At 51.3% G+C, this 18,002-nt stretch overlaps 1 protein-coding gene across 1 annotated transcript in view; it reads right to left on the reverse strand.

The window, feature by feature from the left end:
• The window catches only part of SUFU (SUFU negative regulator of hedgehog signaling), a 135,180-nt gene that overhangs the window by 9,612 nt on the left and 107,566 nt on the right, over positions 1-18,002 (reverse strand). The window contains 2 exon segments of the mRNA XM_017851690.1: positions 6,434-6,572; positions 8,477-8,611. Of these exon segments, the coding sequence (XP_017707179.1) occupies positions 6,434-6,572; positions 8,477-8,611 (274 nt within the window).

The raw sequence follows: 18,002 nt of genomic DNA on the forward strand, positions 1-18,002 counted from the left end.
CCACCTTGGCCTCCCAAAGTGCTGGGATTACAGGCATGAGCCACCGCACCTGGCTCAAGGCTCTGGACTTTAGAGGAATAGCTATCTGACCTCATGGTGGTAGAGGATGCTCTTTTCCTGTCTGGGAAGACACCCCAACTGTAGAAGACTATATAGATGGGGATGACTTCTCTGTCTTCTGATGAGGGAAATGAAGGTAGCTTTGGTTTTTACCAATGACCTGGAAAATCAGCAGTCCCAACCTCCACCAGCCACACATTTCCTGGCCACCTGCTCAACTTAAGAGGGCTGGAAACATGAGAGTCACAGACACTGCTAAAAAATCAGACTGGTCAACTGAAAAGGAGGGCAAACCATGCCCAGAGATGGTTCCCAAGTGGGGGCAGTGGGGCAAATTCCCAGGCCAGCCTAGTGAATACATACATCTTGACAGTTCACTAGCCCAGAAAGTAGCAGTAGAAATAATACTGATAACAGCACTCACTGATATTTGCGCTTACCAAGAGCCAGGCAGAAAACACTTATGTTTGTACACAAACAGCCTTCAGAGGGAGGAGACCCTCTAGTAAGAGAGGAAGACCCCCGATCAATCTGAGCAGCACACTCCCTTGGGAAGCTTCTGAAAATAAGAGGATGCTAGGCCCCATTCACACCTCCTGAATCAGAATACTCTGGGTCAAGGTCAAGGCCCTTGCATATTTTTTTTTTTTTTGAGACGGAGTTTTGCTCGTTTCCCAGGTTGGAGTGCAATGGCGTGATCTCAGCTCACCGCAACCTCTGCCTCCTGGGTTCAAGCAATTTTCTTGCCTCAATCTCTCGAGTAGCTGGGATTACAGGCATGTGCCACCATGCCCAGCTAAATTTGTTTTTTTTTTTTTTTTTCTGAGACGGAGTCTCACTCTGTCACCCAGGCTGCAGTGCAGTAGTGTGATCTCAGCTCACTGCAAGCTCCGCCTCCTGGATTCACGCCATTCTCCTGCCTCACCCTCCCAAAGTGTTGGGATTACAGGCATGAACCACTGGGCCCAGCCAGGGACCGGAGTTTTATCTGCTGTTTAACAGCAGACAAACAAGCTGGGACTACAGGCGCCTGCCACCACACCCAGCTAATTTTTTGCATTTTTAGTAGAGACAGGGTTTCTTGTGTTAGCCAGGATGGTCTCGATCTCCTGACCTCGTGATCCGCCTGCCTCGGCCTCCCAAAGTGTTGGGATTACAGGCGTGAGCCACCGTGCCCGGCGGGCACTTGTATTTTATTTTATTTTTTGAGATGGAGTCCCACTCTGTCACCCAGACTAGAGTGCAGTAGTGTGATCTTGGCTCACTGCAAGCTCTGCCTTCTGGGTTCACGCCATTCTCCTGCCTCAGCCTCCTGAGTAGCTGGGACTACAGGCGCCCGCCACCACGCTTGGCTAATTTTTTTTGTATTTTTAGTAGAGACAGGGTTTCACCGTGTTAGCCAGGATGGTCTCATTCTCCTGACCTCGTGATCCACCTGTCTCGGCCTCCCAAAGTACTGGGATTACAGGTGTGAGACATGGTGCCCGACTGGCACTTGTATTTTTAAGTGGTGCCCCAGGAGATCATGGTGGGGGGCTGCTGGGGAAATACGCCCACAGGGAAAGAGGGTTTGGGCACAGGCTTAACCAATATGGGTGAGTTGGTGGCTATAGCTCCACCACCGTCAAACTGGTTGAGCTGCGAGGGGAGCAATGGATCCGGTTACCCCCAGTTCCCACCTTTGGCCAGGGAGGGGGCTTGGAATCTAGGCCAGCAGCTACTCCAGTGGGCTCACACCAGCTGCCTTAACCAGCTTGGCTGGGTGATGGTAAAGGAGGATTGTCAACAACCTCCCAGTTCCCCAGGTCCCAGCAAGTTCCAGAAAGGAACCCGAAAAGTGATCTTGTGTCAGTGCCTGCCCTGGGCAAGCCAGGCTGCGCTGCAGGCAGGGGCCCAGCTGCTGCAGATCTGACGCCGATTCGGATGTCTGTGGTCAATGATATTTCTGAGTCTGCAAAGAGTGGCTGACAATGCCCACTCCTTCCCCTTGGTATGACAATCCACACGTTGTCCAGGGCCTTGTTTGTTCTTCATGTCGACACGTTGTTCTTGCTTCCCAACAAGTTTGGCTTTCTTTTCCCTCCCTTTCCTCCTCTCAGGGAAGGAAATGTGTTGTTTACAGTGGAAGAGCCTGCCAAGGAGCTGCTCTGGCACCCACGATGGCAGTGGAGGAGGCAGAGACGGGGAAGCAGTCCTGTCTGCGTCCCTTCCCTCCCACCGCTACTCCACAGGTCAGACAAAAGCCAGAAAACAGCCTGGAGAACACCCTCCTCCCAGGTCAGGGGCAGAGGCGTGTGGTGCAGCAGGTAGCAGGCTGCAGTGCGGGCACAGGTCTTGCTCATTTCCCGTTCTTAGTGGGCGGTGAAAAGTTGGCTCTGGTGGCAGAAGCAGGCTCAGACTCCTGCTCTGGCTGTGGGATGCCAGGGACACAGTGGGGCATCACAGTCCTTTCCTACAAGGAAGGGTACTTCCCCAGGAGGATTGCTGGGCTCTAAATCTTAGTGGGTGTCCCCCTGAACAAGGTCTCTGGGGCAGTCCAAGCAAAGGTCTCCAGGGAGAATAAGTATGGCTGGGTTCACCCATGGAAGGAGGAACAGTAGAGGCACCAAAGAGGAGGTGCCCAGGGCATGGGCTGGGAATTCCCAAGTCATCTTCTACACAACATCCAAATGGGTGGCAGAAGGCAGGGCTTGTCTAGAGGACAGTTCGGCAGCACCTTCCCAAGCCTGGCCTGGAGCAGCAGAGCCCACTTGGAACAGCTGCTGGGCGTCTTCTCCCACGCCTGGGGCTTCCCATCAGGGCTGGCAGAGAATGCCTGGGACTGGAGGCGCCACCTGGGTGAGCTGTCAGACACCACACAGCTGAGAAAGCATTGAGGGGCCTACAACAATATTCTCATATTTGGTGATGTGACCTCTATGTGACCGCTGGGGCTGAGACTTATCCCCCTTCAGATCAACCCTGGCTGGGGACAGATGAACGACTCAGCTCTGGGCCGGGCTCCCGCTCAGAAGACTAACAGTCCAGTGTTGACAGGCTCAAGGGAAAGAGGCTTGTTAAAGCCACCAGGGTGAGGAATGCTGGGGGGAAGGAGGTGCAGGAGCAGACTTCGGCAGGCTCCCTCCCAGGGTCTGAAAAGCCTCCTGCACAGCCCTGGAGTTGGCTGATAAGCTTTACAGTCTCAGCAAGAAACAGCAAATGGCAGGGCAGACGGAGTCAAGGTGCTGTTCCTTGGAAAGTGAAAGCCTGTGGAACTGGTGCTGGCTTCCTGCACCCCCAGATCCTCCATAAAGCAGGGAATGTCCACTGTGCTCCACCTGGTCTGCAAACAGCCCTGCTTTGCCACATGCTGGGGCCCTGACTTTCCTGGGTCTGGACTGATGGGGGAAAGTGAGGGAGCAGGTGGGTGTGGAGGCCTGTCTGGGGCCATTCCACAGGCTCCGGAAAGGGGCTCGGGTTCCCAAACCTTCTACCTTTTCCTCTCGGCCTCTCTTTGTCACTCTTCCCCCTGCAGGGTGTCTCTGCCATGCTTTCTCCCAAGAGATAACAGGCCTGGGCTAGTGGCCAGAACAAGGTATCAAGGCTGAGAGTGAGGGCTTCCAAGGCTGCTGTAACAAAGTCATCCTAGCCCCTCCGTTGCAGCTGGGACCAATGGGAGAGTTCCGGCAGCAGTTAAAAGAACAGAAGACTGGGTCTCTTCATGTCCTAGGTCTATTGGATTTCGCTCCTTCCTACTCCTCTGCCTCCAACAGGCCTGGGCACACAAGGCCCAAGAAGACACCTTGGAACCCTGGGGACGTGAGCAAGAGATGCTTGCAGGGAGCAAAGGTGGGCCTTTCTGTGCTGGGGTCCCCTCCTGAGGAGCCTATGGCCCTCCTTGGCCGAGGGGAGTGGCCCTCACTGGCGACTGCAAGTCTAACCCCAGGCCTCTAGGAGGTCCTGCAGACTCCCATGGAGACAGCCAGCCCCAGAGGGAGACCTAGAGGCCCACAAGTAATTACAAGCCCAGGTTCCCACAAGCAAGGGAGCTGTCTGTGACCACAGTGGCAAGACCCTAACAGGGGCGGCTGGCTGGCAGTCAGAGGCAGAAAGTGCTGACTGCCTGGCAGGGGGAGGAGGGCTGGTGTGGGTGTTGGCTCCACCGCTGAGAATCCAGCTGGGGGCAGGGTCAGAGGGTTTCCCAGGGCTCCTTGGAAAGGGCCTGAGAAACCCCTCGGTGATCAAGGGTGGGTGCTTGGGGTGTGGGGCCTCCGCCAGCCTTCCTGGGAGCTCTCCTGTGAGCCGGCCCCGTGGTGGACCACACTAATGAGCCCATAACACAGGCCTTTGATTGAGCAGCTCCCAGCACAGCAACTTTATTGAAACATGCCGAGGCCAGCAGCTCGTTCCCACTGCGCCCCGGTTCCCTGGGCAACAGCCCACGGGAGGGGACCATGTGCTGGGGAGCCAGCGGGTGCTGGGCCTCAGGCTCGCTGAGGGGCTGCCAGGGAGGTGAGGGGGTTGTGGCACTGGGAGTGGGAACCCCAGAAGCTAGGGGGTCAGGGGCTTGGGCAATTGGGGTTGGGTCCAAAGGGCATTCAGAGGACTGAGGGGCAATGGGACATCTGCCCAGTCCTGTTGGGGCCAAGGTTCCTGAGCTGCTGAAAATCGGAGGGCAGAAAGACATTCCAGGAGGGGAGGGCAGAGCTCCGAGGATAGGTTCAGAGCTGAGGATGTGAAACATAACTGGGTAGAATGTATTCTGCAGTTTGGGGAGGCCCCAGTCCCAACTGTCCCAGGAAAACGTGCTTGAACCTTACACACACACACACACACACACACACACACACACACACACACACACACATACACACACACGCGCGCACTACCTGAGGACACTTGGGAATGATGACCTGTGAACTCTCAGGGGCTTGTCCTTACCTCCAGCCTCCTCAGCAGCTCTGCCCAGGAGACAGGCCTGCTCCCTCCCTGTTCTCCACAGGGGCAGAGGCAGCAGCCCGGGACGTGGCTGGGGGTAGGGAATTAGGGGAGGCCCTTTCCACTTGTGCTGGGCTAATTTCAAATATTACACTTCACAGCTTTTGTTACAGTAACTACCAACACCACATGGACAGAAATCTAATGTTACCAAGTGGGACTTTTAAAATGTATTTATAACTTTATGGTTCAAAGTAATTTTGTTATGAAACGATATAATAACAACAGTGGAAAAAGGCAAGATAATTTATGGAACACAATATCCCTAAAGCACTAGCTTCCATTTCTATCTCGGCTTAGTCTGGGGAGTGTGGTTGGTGTCCTTTGTTTGCTGTTTGTTTTAATTAAGGGTTAGTATTTTGGTGGTGGGGGGAGAAGAGGGGGCTGGCCTGAAGGAGGAGAAATTCTGTAGACATGCAGGGACAAAAAGTGTGTTTGTATTGAGTACATATGCTTTACAGACTCCCCAGACTGGGTGAAACCCACAAACCCAGCATCATTCTCTTCTCCTCTACTGTAATGCCACATGCCTCTCCAATATATCACAAACCAGGTATGGCCACCTTTAGGTTTAGGGTTAGGTTCCCTTTCTCGATACTCATGAGTGAGGTGAGGTAAAGTGTTCAATCCTCTCTCCACCCCCAACAAACAAACAAATGCCAAAAAAGGATGCTGTTCCTCCAAGATAATCAGGAGTGTGGTGGAGCAGGCTGAGCACCCATTAGAGACCCGGGACAGGGTGGGGGCTGGAAGGAGGCCTATGGCTCTGAGGCCCCAGTACCCTGCTTGGCATCAGCTCTGAAGCTCGCTTCAGCCAGAAGAGCAAAGGAAGTACAAAGTGCTCTGGACCAGCCAGCCGATCTCTGGTCACACAAACTCAGGAGGAATGGGAGGGCCATCAGATCAGGGGTGGGCTGGGAAAGGGAGGCTCTTCCCACTGAGGCCTGCCTAGTCCCTGGTCCAGGCACACATGCCACTGTCTGAATTGTGGTGGGATTTCCATGCAGCCATTGGAGAGTGGCCTCCACACATCCTCCCATCTTGCTTCATCCTCGAGTTCTTGTACCTTAGTTTACCCAGGGTACAGAAAGTCTTATATCCCTCCAACCTGGATTTCCATGGGAAACAGATTTACCAAGAGCCAGGGCCTGGAAAGTTAACACTTGTGTCTCAGGTGACGGGGGAGAAGGTCAGGAAGTGCTCCTAGAGCTGCTGGAGTGGGTAGCAGCATCCACACTCCACATCTACCCACAGGCCCCAGGCCCTGAATCTAAGAGGCGCTCTTGACCAGCCTCCCAGGAAGGGGTGCCACCAAGAGCTGCCAAGGGGGAAGAGGAGGGATGGACAAGGAAGAGTCTACGAAAGGAAGGAGGGAGAAGAAAAAGGGGCTTCTCACTTGTAACCAGGGTCCATGAGCTGCGTAAGGATGTTCTTCGGTGGCAAAGGCGCCTTCCACTCCCGTGGAGACAAATGTGATGGCCATGTCACCTGTGATACTTTTATATGTAAAGTGCCGTCCATGCAGGAGCCTGCCCCTGGGAATGGGAACATGGAGACAGTGAGGAGCTGGGCCTAGAAACAGTTTCAAGCACAGCAGGCCTGGCCAAAGCTCTGGGAGAGTGGGGACTATGGTCTGCAGGCCAGGTACATGCTCTCCTGGCTCCCTACCTGTCCATCAACAGGGGACTGTATCTAAACACGCTCATTTCAGCACCTTCAAAGAGAAGCCCCTCTCACAAATTATCTAAGGTTATCCTTCCAAAGTGCTCGAAGCTAGCAGAAAACACTGAGTTCAAAAGCCCTGCAGAGATCCTGCAGAGATTCAAGCTTGTCTCCCTTAGGAAAACTGAGGCCAGAGAGGCAAGGTAGCAATTGCTGAGGTCACGCCCAGAGGTAAGAGGGGGTCACATCCCTCCTTGGGGGACGGAGGTGAGGTAGTGTCTAGACAAGTTTCCCTGGGACGATGGGATAGTGCCTCCACAGTGGGACACTTCAGTGTCCAGGGCAGAATCTTCCACCTGCTCCTGGGCTTTCCCATAACATTTAAGTGGCTGGCCCAAAGGCCACAGCACATCTTTAAAAAAAAGCAAGCAAGCAAGCTGAAGCCAAGTGGGGTCACTCAGGGAGCCACAAAAGTTACTGTTAATCCCTAGTCTGGAAATACACCTGGGGGAGGGGCAGGCAGGGGCAGCTAATGGGCAGAGCCGCCCATCAGCAAAGGAAGTGGAACCTGCCCCGTGCCTTCTCAGGCTGCCTCCAGTTAACCCTTCACCAGTTGAAAGACCCTGGGCTTTGGCCAGAGAAGTGGCTAGGGAGGATGTGGTGGTGGGATGGCGGTAGACCCCGCCAGGTCCTGTTCATTCTGGCCACTTGCTCTCTGTCCGCTGCCCAGGGTGGCTGGCCAAGGCCGGTTACCCTTCAAACTCACTCCCAGGTGCTGGGGACAGTGGGGAGGGTCCCAACTGTGCCATTTCTTCCTCCCTGTCACTGTTCTGTGAGTTTAGAGTTACTCTTGGTGCCTCTGCTGCTCAAAGTGTGGGTGGAGCCCCAGGGCTGTGGGGTAGCCAGCTGTAGCAGATGCAGCCGTGCAGCAGCCCTGAGCACAGAGCTGAGTTCTGGCCATTGGACTGGGCTTTTGGCACTGTGGAGAGAAGCAGAAGGGACACAGCTGGGCTTCCTGGTCCCTCAAGGAGTTTGCTGGGCTGGCCACTAGGTTTTAGAACTGAGTGTTTTGCATGAGAAAAGCAGCAAGCAGGAGAAAATAGAGCCCAACCCACCCAACCCCGCCCTGACAAACCAGTGCTACTGGGAACCCTGCCATCCTGCCTTGGGCTTGTGGGTGGCTGGGGGCACCTGAGACTCCCTGGGTCACAGAGTCTTCCTAAGGGGAACAGGGCTGAGGAACACTTCTCTGGATAAAGGAGAGTTCTTTAGCAACTATTCCCTGTGGATTCTGACTCCAGAACTTGCGAATGAGGAAGGTCTGTCAAGCAAGCAATCAGAGACCAATGGGGCTCTCTGGCCACAATGCTGGGCCCATTGGGGACTGTGCTCTCTGGGCTTGATGCGAGATGCAGACAAGAGAGCCCTTCTCTAGGAAGGATGGCAGACTTCTCACCACCTAGGCCAGCCAGAGGGTTGGGCAAGGAGAACACCCCATGGCCCAGTGACGTGGGGACGACTGGTTGGTTCACAGTCCCCAGGCTCCTAAACAGGCCCCAAGTGGAGTAGCTCTCCTCCCTCCCTGAGCCCCAGCCTGCTTAGGTGTGTAGGCTGCTGACAGGTGCCTCACCCTCACCAGGGAGACAGGCCTGGTGGCTCCTTGGAGGCCCTGGAGGACGCCTGCTGGGGGAGGGGGCTGGGGAGGCTCTGAAGTGCCCCCTGGAGGCTGAGCTGGGTGCTGTGGGATAAACTGTGTGGTAGGGCTGTCTTCACTCACCTTAGGCAGAGAGGAATGAGGGCTCCGGACTCCTGGTTGAATTTCAGATGTACGCTCTCGAGCTGCCGCGTGCGAATCAGTTCATGGGGAATGATGGCTGTGGAGCTGTCACTTTCTAGGCTGTCTTTGCGGCTCCTGTGAAGCAAGCACAGGAAAAGGTTCAGCCCAAGGTGAAAAGCTCAGGGAGGAGCAAGATGGGAGTCTCCAGCTGGGCTCCTGAGTAATAAAGACAATAATGGTGACTGATGATAATGATGGTGACAGCCACCATTCTGTATATGCCTGGCGAGCACCAGCCACTGCATCAAGCACTTCTCACTGACTGGCTACTCCTCACAATGCCCCCAAGAAATGGCTGCCACCATTCTCTCTTTTTTTTAAAGAGAAGGAACTGGGGATCAGGGAGGCTAAGTAATTTGCACAGGTTGCACAGCCAGGGAGTGGGCAGAGTTGAGATCCGGTCTCAGGTAGGTCTGGCTCTATAAAGCCTGCATCTTTGGCCAACATTCTATTTTTTTTGAGATGGTGTCTTGCTCTGTTATCCAGGCTGGAGCGCAGTGGCGCAATCTCGGCTCATTGCAACCTCCGCCTCCTGGGTTCAAGCAATTCCCCTGCCTTAGCTGGGATCATAGGCATCCGCCACCATGCCCGGCTAATTTTTGTTTTTTTAGTGGAGATGGGGTTTCACCATGTTGGCCAGGCTGGTCTCGAACTCCTGACCTCAGGTGATCCGCCCGTCTTGGCCTCCCAAAGTGCTGGGATTATAGGTGTGAGCCACTGCACCCAGCCTTTTTTTTTTTGAGATGGAGTCTCACTGTGTCACCCAGGCTGGAGTGCAGTGGCACGATCTTGGCTCACAGTAACCTCTGCCTCCCAGGTTCAAGCTATTCTCCTGCCACAGTTTCCCAAGTAGCTGGGATTACAGGGACCTGCCATCATGTCCGGCTAATTTTTTTGTATTTTTAGTAGAGACAGGGTTTCACCATGCTGGCAAGGCTGGTTTCGAACTCCTGACCTCAGGTGATCCGCCCGCCTCAGCCTCCCAAAGTGCTGGGATTACAGGCGTGAGCCACTGTGCCCGGCCCCAACATTCTGTATTAAAGTATATGGCACAGTGCCTTGTCTTTTCCTGTGATCAGCAGGAGCTTCTGGGAGCCCTTCCTCTCCTGCCCTGGAGCCTCCGAGCCCTAACTCTGAGCACCATGAGATGCGCAGCTCCAAGAGTTTCTGTCCAGCTGACCCTGAAGGCTCTGAGGATGCACATTCTGCCAACAGCCAGGAGCTGCAGGGACATTCACACCCTTCATCTAACCAGAGGGTGATACAATCTGTACTGCTGAGTACAAGCTGGGCTCTTAGGAGTCGGACCAGTGGGATTGGTTGGAAAGCAGAACTGGGCTCCCGCCCTGCTGGGCTTTAAGGCCCCAGGAGCCTGTACCAGATTCCTCCTGACTGTGGCCTTGGCATGGTGAGCTGTCACTGCTGCCCCACACTCCCTCCTGCTTGCTTCCCACCAACAGTGAGGCCCACGGCTGGGTCACAGGGTCCCTTTGCATTCTAAGATTTGCTCTTTCAAATTCAGCTGCCCCCACTGACAACCTCTCAAATCTGCCTCAGCCAGAAATAAGAGTTACCCACTGATTCCATTCAAAAGGCCGGATCCTGGTTTGGGCTGTGAATCTCAGAACAATTCCCCAAGTGTCCATCAAAAACTGGGTGAGAAGCTCTAGTTATTTATCATTCAAGTGGCAGGCAGAAGCCACCCAGGATGACAGCTGGACAGCCACTGAGAGGCAGGCCCAACCTCCTTACACGCTGCGGGGCTAGGTGCTGAGGCCTGCAGCCAGGGTGGCACCCTGACAGGCGGGGCACTTCCCCAGGGGAAGGTATAGGGTCCACAGGCAAAAGACAGATGACGGCCCTGCAGCGGCAGTGGGTTAGACATGCCCCTGAGGTCACGGGCCGTGCCTGCCTGCTGGCCTTGTCTTTGTAAGGACTTACCCCCGGATCTGACTGTTCCTTCACAAAGCGGTCCCTCCCTCTGCCTTCCTAAAGCCAGCTCTAAAACTGCCTTTTCCCCTGGCTTCACCCTTGCACAAGATCTGTGAAGGAGACAAAATGCTATGGCCAAGAGGGTCACAGTATTCAGGACTGGAAGGAAACTCTGAGGTTGTTTAATCTACCTCTTTCCTTTACAAAAGAGAGCGGGTGACGCGTCCCTGCTCACCGTGCGTCAGACTTCTGATCGAAGCCTCAGACTTCCGACCAACTCTCTTTCCCTTCCACCAGGGCCACTGCACCTCCCTTCCTTCAGAGGGAGGCAGCAGCGACAGGTGAGGACTCAGTGGAGACACAGGGTGCCCTCAGGGCCCAAACAAGAGCAGAACTCAGGAAGCAGTGTTTCCTGAGCCATGTTTCCTGAGCCCTTACTCTGTGCCAACCCTCAGCTAAGGCCATAGGTTCACTTGCTGATTCCTCCCAGCAAGCACGAGGTAGGCTACGCTGTCAAGCCTTCTTTCACAGTGGAGGTAACTGAGGCTCACAGAGGTGAGGTGACAAGCCGAAGGGCTCAGAGTGAGTTTAAGCAAAAGAACCAGGGGGTGACTCTCACAATCACTCCCCTGTGCCATCTCTTACCACCGGTTCCTGTCTCCAAACACACTACCGTCCTCCTGAAAGGGGCTGAGGCCTAGCTTGTCCAGGCGGGGCCTGCTAGAGGATCCCAGCCTCTATGGTGCAGGCAAAAATGCTGATGAATAGCAATGGGAGGTGGGGTGGGGGCTTGCAGAAAAGAATCAACAGCATACAGGGCTACAGACGTCTCAAGCTGGAGGGAAAAATAAATTGTTGAAAGTCAGCTAAAGTCACCTTGGTAACTGCCACAACACCCTCACCCAGAACCAGGACATCAAACCCAACTGCAAGCAGCTTTAAAGAAATGGAAAAGAACTTAATCATCTGAAGAATTAATGTGACAAGTGCCCACATTTACACCTCCCACCAACCTTCAATCATTTGAAACCATACTTTAATCTTTTAAGAGAAAAAAAAATTGCAAAATGCTAGATCTGCAGTCCTGGAGCTTGGGTATTTCCGGCATGCTGCTTTGATGGAAACGCGGCTGCTACACACAACACACACACACAAGAACGCAACACACACACGCGCACACACATACACACACACACACACACACAAGAACTCAGCTTTTTGCTGATTTGTTTCTTCTGGACATTGATGCAGAAGCATGAATTATTTGTGTGGGTTGGGTTAGGTATTAAATCTGCAGCCGACACAGGTTTGCAATGTTTTGCATGGTTGTCAGCTTCATCTTAGTCATAAAAAAATGAGTAGTGTGCTCGGCAGCATGGCCTAGTTTTTCAGCTGGGCTGTTTTCTCCCTGAGTTCCCAGTGGAGGGGAAGGCATGGCTTTGGGGGCTGGAAGGGAGAGGGGCTCACAGGGAGGCACAGCTCATACCCGCTGGTGACTGCCAGGGGCACAGGGCCAAGGCTGTGCTCCAGGAGGCAGAGTGGCTAACAGCTTAAGTTCTGGGTTCCAGTTTTATGTCACATTGGGCTTAACTTCTCTCTGAGCTTTGGTATCCTCTTAACAAGAATAAATAACAATAGGTCATTATGAATAAATGGGATGACTCAGATGAAGCATCTAATAGTGGCTGGGATGTAGTAGGTGCTCATAATACATCTGACAAGTGTATTAATGTGTTGACGTTAGCTGGCTGCCTCTAAAAGTCTATCTGCTCCTCCTGTAAAAATGTCAATGGCTTAACGAAAACTTGTTTGCCTTTATCCTGGGCCCAGAATCCAACTGCCTCTGGCCAGGCCAGTTCCCTGCTAAACAAAGGTTCTTGCCCAGAGCTTGGGAGAGAGTACTTCTGAGATGGGGCTTGAAAGGGCTCCTGACTCCTTGAGTGGACCCTGCAGGCTTTGGTCAACCACTGGTGCTCTGGAAAGGCCCAACTACAGTCCGAAAAACCACTGAGGCCTTTGCTCTACTGAGGGAGGTGATGCCAGGGCTCTCTTCCTTCTACAGAGCACAAACTGCCTTCCTGCAATTCTCAAACCACTGTTCTTCAAGTTGCCCAAAGCGAGCTGAATCCATCTTCCCGTAACAGCCTTTCCAACCCCTGAGGCTGCTCTCACTTCTCACCAAGTTTCTTTTTCTACTATCTGTGGCCCTAACTTTTAACTAGATTCTTGATAAGATTCTGAAATTCTCCATCCATTCAAGTCACCTCCCCTGGGCTCATTCTAACCTGTCAAAGTTTGAGTGTCCCATCCAGAAGTGAAGTGTCATGTGTGGCAATAAACATAGTATGTGACCTCACCAGTGCAGATCTGCAGATCACAGAGGGACTATGATCTCTCTTGTTTGGGACATTTTATTTCTATTGAAACTGTCATTGAATTATCTATTATTTGTAACCTCCCCATACTACCAACTCACACTGCATTCCTTCTGTCAATGAAATCTTCCTCGGGCTTTCTCCCATGGGCTGCCCTGGGACCCATTCTCCCCCATCTAGTACGTCCCCCGTCTAGTATGTCCCCCAACTAGTATGTCCGGCTGATTACATGGAGCTAGGCGCAGGAGAGCTCTGCACTATCTGGCTAGTGTTCTGGCAGTTCGGGTATTTCTGAAACCTGACTCTGGCATTCTTCATATTGGCATTCCTTCCTGACTTCAGATCACTGACAAAACTGATAAATTTGTCATCGATGTTCTCATCCCAGGCTTTGATTAAAAAGTAAACAGGAAAGGGCTAGGCAGACAGGCTGATGGACTGACATCATTACTCTTTGGGTATGCCCATCCAACCAGTTATAAATCAACCCAACCTTCCCATCACCACAGTCCTCGCCCTCCTGGATGTTCTCCGGACATTTCTGTCTTGCCTATAATGCTGTCAGAATGTTCTCAAAACGTCTTGCTAAACCCTACCTATATATGGTCTGCAGCACTTCCTTTGCTTGGGCAGGTAAGCATTTCTTTTTTCTTTCTTTCTTTTTTTTTTTTTTGAGACAGAGTCTCGCTGTGACGCCCAGGCTGGAGTGCAATGGTGCGATCTCGGCTCACTGCAACCTCTGCCTCCCAGGTTCAAGCAATTCTCCTGCCTCAACCTCCCAAGCAGCTAGGATTACAGGCGCCCACCACCACACCCTGCTAATTTTTGTATTTTTAGTAGAGACAGGGTTTCACCATATTGGCCAGGCTGGTCTCGAACTCCTGACCTCAAGTGATCCGCCCGCCTCGGCCTCCCAAAGTGCTGGGATTACAGGTGTGAGCCACCATACACCCAGCCGGGTAAGCATTTCTTTTTAGGCAATGACAATGTTGAGTCTACTTAGGGGTCTTCGGAAAAAATTAAAAATAAATAAATAAAAAGCCAATGAGGATGGTCTGGCAAGCCTGGCTCTTTCTGACTCTCAGGACTCGCTCTTTCCCTTGGAGTGTTCACAGCCTACTTGCTGAATAATCTAGTTCAGAATTTTCGCTGAGAGTGACACCACGCTCACTAGTCTAGAGAGTGCAAGATGCTTTTTGCATCTTGCAACTTCTGAGTACTTCCAGTCTGCCAACACCTCTCTCCCATTCCCTCAAAGATTGCTGACACCAGCTTCATGACTCCTGCCTGCCAATTCTCCTGGTGTTCTGGAGGCACAATACAAGTGAGCCAGGAGAGCTGAAATAATAGATTCAACTCTCTTGTCAATGCCTGTGGGACCCTTCCTGATCTGATAACCATTTGTTTCAATATGGAACCATAACAGAACTTAAGTAAATTTTGCTTTCTCTCTGCCACTGATAAACGATACTCTGTCCAAACAATTAGGTCTAGGTTTTCTTCTTCTTACTCCAAAGAGAAGTACAAAAATAAAGTCCTTTTTGCTGCTCATTGCACTTTTTTTGCAAGACTCAGTTCTTGAGTTTCAGCTTTTCTTGACCCTGTTCTTTAAAGTCTATGCTGACATAACATCTCTCTCCTTCCAGCATTTGTTCAAATTCTTCCAAATTGAGTTGTGTGAAGTATTCTCTACAGACCTATGCTGGTCCCTGGAGGTATTGGACCTCTTTTTGGTTCTCAGGGGACTATTCACAATAATAAGAGACATCTTTTATTGAGCACAGACTATGGTGCTGGGTCCCATGCTAAATCCTTTGTATAGTTTGCTTCCTTTCATTTCCATCACAACTCTATAAAGAGGCATTATTTTCCCCATTTTACAGATAAAGACACTGAAACTCAGAGACTTAAATAACTATCCCAAGATCAAACAGTGAGTAAAGAGCTGAGACAAAACCCCAGTTCTCCTTGATACCAGCAAAAAAGTAATTATAATATTTCTCCTTAAGAAACTCCCATCTCTTTTGAGTGGTCTTTTCTTCCAGGGTTTCAGGACTATGAAGACACATCTATCTTTTCCTTGAATTCTGAAAAGAACTGCCTTCCTGGAAGACAGGGCAGGACTTCCCAAAGGGTATTTGATGGAATATTAAGAGAAGCCTCTAGAAAAACAGGTATGGCAAAGGGTAGATGGAATATGCCCCATCTCAGATCAGAGATTTACAAAATGTTGGCATTTTGGACTCTGAGGAGGACGATAGAGGGAAAATATACTGGTTTCATTTTGTGTAAACCAGCATTTTCCAACTGTAGCCAGAGAACCCTCTTTTCACTGAACACCCAAGAAAATCCCCTAAAATGTTGCGGGGACCTCCTCTGGGGACTACTGGCCCAGGGTTTTCCCTCGTGAACTCTGCCTGCCCAAGCTGCTTTCTCACAGGGCTCACACTCCCTGCTGGTCAGAATTGGGTCCCCAGCCGAGTTCCCACGGATTATCTTCTGTGCCCCTGAGACAGACGCTTTCCAGGGGGCTGTCAGATGATTCTCCACGGCTCACCCTCAACTCTCAGCCTGAGGCTAGGGAAGCTGAAGTTCCCCTGGGCTTGCCTTGCCACTAACTGTGTGCTTTTTACCTGGCATACATCATCCTTTCTTTTCATAGGGCAGAGTAAACTATAACAGCTCATACAATACCTTTTTCTTTTTTCTTTTTTTTTTTTAGACGGAGTCTCACTCTATCGCCCAGGCTGGAGTACAATGACCGGATCTCAGCTCACTGCAAGCTCCGCCTCCCAGGTTCACGCCATTCTCCTGCCTCAGCCTCCCGAGTAGCTGGGACTACAGGCGCCCGCCACCTCGCCGGGCTAGTTTTTTGTATTTTTTAGTAGAGATGGGGTTTCACCGTGTTAGCCAGGATGGTCTTGATCTCCTGACCTCGTGATCTATCCGTCTCGGCCTCCCAAAGTGCTGGGATTAGAGGCTTGAGCCACCGCACCTGGCCTCTTTTTTCTTTTTTAGCGTTTAAAGGGTCAAAGGATTTCATGAGGGTCGTTACAATAGTCACTGTCTTCCTATGCTCCCCTCCTCAGACAACTGTCACCTCTGTAGATGATTCTTTCGTATTTCCTTAATTTTTTTGTTTTTAGACAGAGTCTCGCTCTGTTGCCCAGGCTGGAGTGCAATGGCGCCATCTTGGCTCACTGCAACCTCCACCTCCTGGGTTCAAGCGATTCTCCCGCCTCAGCCTCCCAAATAGCTGGGATTACAGGCACCCACCATCATGCCTGGCTAATTTTTTGTATTTTTGTAGAGATGGGGTTTTACTATGTTGGCCAGGCTGGTCTTGAACTCCTGACCTTAGGTGATCCACCCACCTCAGCCTCCCATCCTTGATATTTTAAATATACTTTAATTCCCGGTGTTTCCTTTTCTCTTTCTTTTCTTTTTTTTTTGTTTGAGACGGAGTCTTGCTCTGTCGCCCAGGCTGGAGTACAGTGGCGAGATCTTGGCTCATGCAACCTCCACCTCCTGGGTTTAAGCGATTCTCCTGCCTCAGCCTCCTGAGTAGCTGGGATTACAGGCGCAGGACCGTGCCCAGCTAATTTTTGTATTTTAGTAGAGACGGGGTTTCACCATGTTGGCCAGGCTGGTCTCAAACTCCTGACCTCAAGTGATCTGCAAGCCTCGGCCTCTCAAAGTGCTGGGATTACAGGCATGAGTCACTGCACCCGGCCTGGTATTTCCTTTTCAGGCTTTACCTACTGACTCCCCACCATGGAAGATGAGCTTTTAGCTCTCTTCCATGCACCTTCCCACTTTTCCAGGATAACTGCACCGTCAGTTTGTGTGGACTGGTATTAAGTGTTTAAATTATGTCAATGCTGTTTACAGCTGAGCCATGTATTATATTAATACACTTTTCCTTTTTGTCATAATTTTCTATTTTCCTTGGATTTAATACCTCTTTTAGTTTTCTATGTGCTTATCACCAATTAAATCAGAATTACTATTACTGGCTGGGTATGGTGGCTCACGCCCATAATCCTAGCACTTTGGGAGGCCGGGTGGGAAAATCACCTGAGCTCAGGAGTTCAAGGCCAGCCTGGGCAACGCAGTAAAACCCCATCTCTACCAAAAGTACAAAAAATTAACTGGGCATGGTGGCGTGTGCCTGTGGTCCCAGCTACTCAGGAGGCTGAGGAGGGAAGATCGCTTGAACTCAGGAGGCAGAGGTTGAGATCACACTACTGCATGCCAGCCAAGGTGACAGAGTCAGACCCCATCTCAAAAAAAAAAAAAAAAAAATTACTCTTACCAATGGTCCACACATCTTCCTCCCAAGCCATTCAAATACACCAAGTATTTATCAATTTTATTTTCTTGGAGACATTTCTCCAGAGGATCCTTCCAACCTGCTCCCACCTGAGTTGGCTGCCTTCCATTCCTGCTATACTGTTGTCATCTGGGATCATTCTCCCTTTCACCCTGGATTCTCCTTGCCTCTTTCTCATGTTGGATCCATTTCCTACCCCCATATGTCTTTCTCATTTATTCGGATGGAGTGTATCCTCTAGCTGATTTCACTTTATTTTTTAGTATGCCTCTCTCAGCTAAATGGTCTCTCCTGAACTGCCACCTTCAGGGGTTTCCGGGCAAACTAAAATACCACCTTTCCTCCGTGCACTGGCATACAGGTGTCAAAGACCCTGTTTCCGGTTACGTTTTCTGGTGAACTGGCATGTATCCCTCCACCTTTATCCTCTTTTACAGGCAATACTCAGTGAAGAGGCTCAGATCTAGAGTCACACCACCCAAGGTTCAAATCCTGGCTGACACTTAATCCCTGCAGTCTGATGCTAGATAAGTTCTATAACCTGGTTAAGTCTCAGTGTTCTAAGTCACAAGACAGGAACAAGGGCATTCCACAACACAAGGCCTGGCACAAGTTGATGTACAATAAAAACTGCCCACTCAGCCACGAGGACCAGCCCAGGATTCCTTCTATATTGAGAGCACCACACCAAGGGGTGGTTTATGGGATGGTTTAGAGGTGCAGTTGATCTAAATTGACCTATTTCGTCTTTACCACCTGTCTATACAACGCATTCTATATTTGTATTTCTCACCGCATAAGGTGACTTTTTTTTTTTTTTTTTTTT

Source organism: Rhinopithecus bieti, unplaced genomic scaffold (genome assembly GCF_001698545.2).
Source record: "Rhinopithecus bieti isolate Rb0 unplaced genomic scaffold, ASM169854v2 scaffold_31787, whole genome shotgun sequence".
Taxonomy (NCBI): Eukaryota; Metazoa; Chordata; class Mammalia; order Primates; family Cercopithecidae; genus Rhinopithecus; species Rhinopithecus bieti.